We start from the raw sequence: 1841 nt of genomic DNA, 5'->3' as shown, positions 1-1841 counted from the left end.
TTCCTCATCGCTGCTGGCAAATAAAAGACGTGACTGTGCAGCACCCTTCGTCACTGCGCATGTTGAGTGCAATTGCTCTGGGGCGGTGGTGATGGCCACGCGGTGAGCACTCAGGTCCTTGCAGCATTGCGCATCCCGCCATGCGCGTGCACCAACTGCATCGTTTTCATTCCCTATCCCCTTCAACGCGCGTAGCCTCACCAACAAGATGCGCGTGGAGCTTGATTGCGCGAGCCATATGGTCAAGAAGCCATGGGCGTGGGGAACATTTGCCAGCCAGCGGCGCAAGTGGGAGGTGGGTGCCGGGGTGACAGTGGGTGCATCCTCCGCTGCGGATCATGCAACTGTGCATGCTGCCGGCAACGGCCGGCTGCGGTGGCTGGCGCAAATGCGGGGGCTGATTATAAATTGTGCTTCATGCTGCCAATTCGGTGACACCGACACCCATTGTGCTCACACGCAAGCGCACATGACCGCCGCCCCACCCCCTCTCGCGCCCAAATTGCTCTGCCTGTCCTGGCGCTTCAGTGGTGGTGCAACCACAGCGACAATGGCGAGCTGCAAACTCAGTCGTACGACCCTGACCTTGCGACGAACGACGCGCTAGAGGAGCTGGCGCTGTTTTAGACTTGAGTGAGGGGCGACTCTGGCTGGCACCACAGGAAGAAGGCGACAAAGCTTGTGACAGCCATCGGAGCGGCCCATGGCTTGGGTCGGGGCATCCTTGCTCGCCAAGGCGAGCTGTTTTGCAGGACTGGGTTGAGAATTCGGTCGTGGCTTGGGCCTTGGGATGATTGCGGCTGCGGGTGAGGGGCCAAGGCTGGCGACAACGGGCGCCCGGGCCCCCTCGGGCGAGCGCCAGGGTGGAATTGCACCGCAGGCGCCGCGCCTTGTTGTGTAAGGCTTGCTGCCATCCTTCGTGATTGCGTTGCCATCGCATGTTGCTTCGATTGGCCGGCCGGCCGTGGGAACCCATCCCGCTTGTTTCGTTGGGGCCCTGATTTTGAAGCCGCTGCTCGAAGCCGTCTCTCCCTGCACCTTTCCCGCCCGGCACCCTCAACGCTGCGGTAGGCCCACGCGACGCTGTCCGAGGACTTCAGGCACGACCACATCGCGCCCAATAAGGAGGTTCCCGTTGCGCTGCTGGCCAACGATCCCGAGTACGCCGCCGCCAAGAAGCTGGCCGAGAGCGAGGCGCAGCCCGACAAGGGGGAGCGTCCCGACGACCTCGACCGGCAGGTGGGTGCAGAGGCATGGCTTGAGAGGGCGCCTTACATGGTTGACAGGCTGTGGAGGCTGACCACCGTGCCTACCCTGTCGGTTGGTGTGCCACCCTCATGGTGCCGTGTGAAAGGGTTGCTGCAATATGTGCTGTTTGTCACTCCTGACCGCCCTTGCGAAAGGTGCTTGAGAGATGTCGACGGCCCTGTCGATGGCCATGACCATCACGCTCACTGTGACAATGCCCGCTTGGTTTTCCTGGCTGACCTTCTCGCCCCCGTCTGCATCAGCGTCATTGGTGAGGCGCTTGGCCGGTGCTGGGCGGGGAAGCATCTGTGAGGCCACGTGCAAGGCACGCACCCCTGCCTCAACCTATCCATGGGTCGGACGCTACAAGGTCGCGAGGGACTTTCGTACCCCCTCCATCACTCTCCCATCCCCCCTTGGTCCTGGCTTCAGCTTATGTTTTGCTAACAACATCATAGTTCAACAAAGCACTCATACACCCACGTGCATGCTAACACATCCGTGCAGGCGCACGCACGTGCTCCCCCCCCCACACACACCCCTACTCTCCTCCCTGCCCACCAGGCCCCTACACATGCCACTGGATGTCGGCC

The 1841-nt window shown here is 61.9% G+C and overlaps 1 protein-coding gene across 1 annotated transcript; it reads left to right on the top strand.

The window, feature by feature from the left end:
- Nucleotides 1-208: 208 nt before the first annotated feature.
- Nucleotides 209-1523, top strand: MNEG_16614 (hypothetical protein; the record flags this gene model as incomplete). The annotated part of the gene is made up of 3 exons (XM_014034916.1): nt 209-295; nt 1072-1239; nt 1512-1523. The coding sequence occupies 3 exons, from the start codon at nt 209-211 to the stop codon at nt 1521-1523; spliced, it is 267 nt and encodes an 88-aa protein (XP_013890370.1).
- Between the last annotated feature and the right edge of the window lie 318 nt (nt 1524-1841).

The sequence above is a fragment of the Monoraphidium neglectum genome (genome assembly GCF_000611645.1).
Source record: "Monoraphidium neglectum strain SAG 48.87 unplaced genomic scaffold scaffold06586, whole genome shotgun sequence".
NCBI classification, from domain to species: domain Eukaryota; kingdom Viridiplantae; phylum Chlorophyta; class Chlorophyceae; order Sphaeropleales; family Selenastraceae; genus Monoraphidium; species Monoraphidium neglectum.
This window is presented reverse-complemented; position numbering and strand designations above follow the sequence as displayed.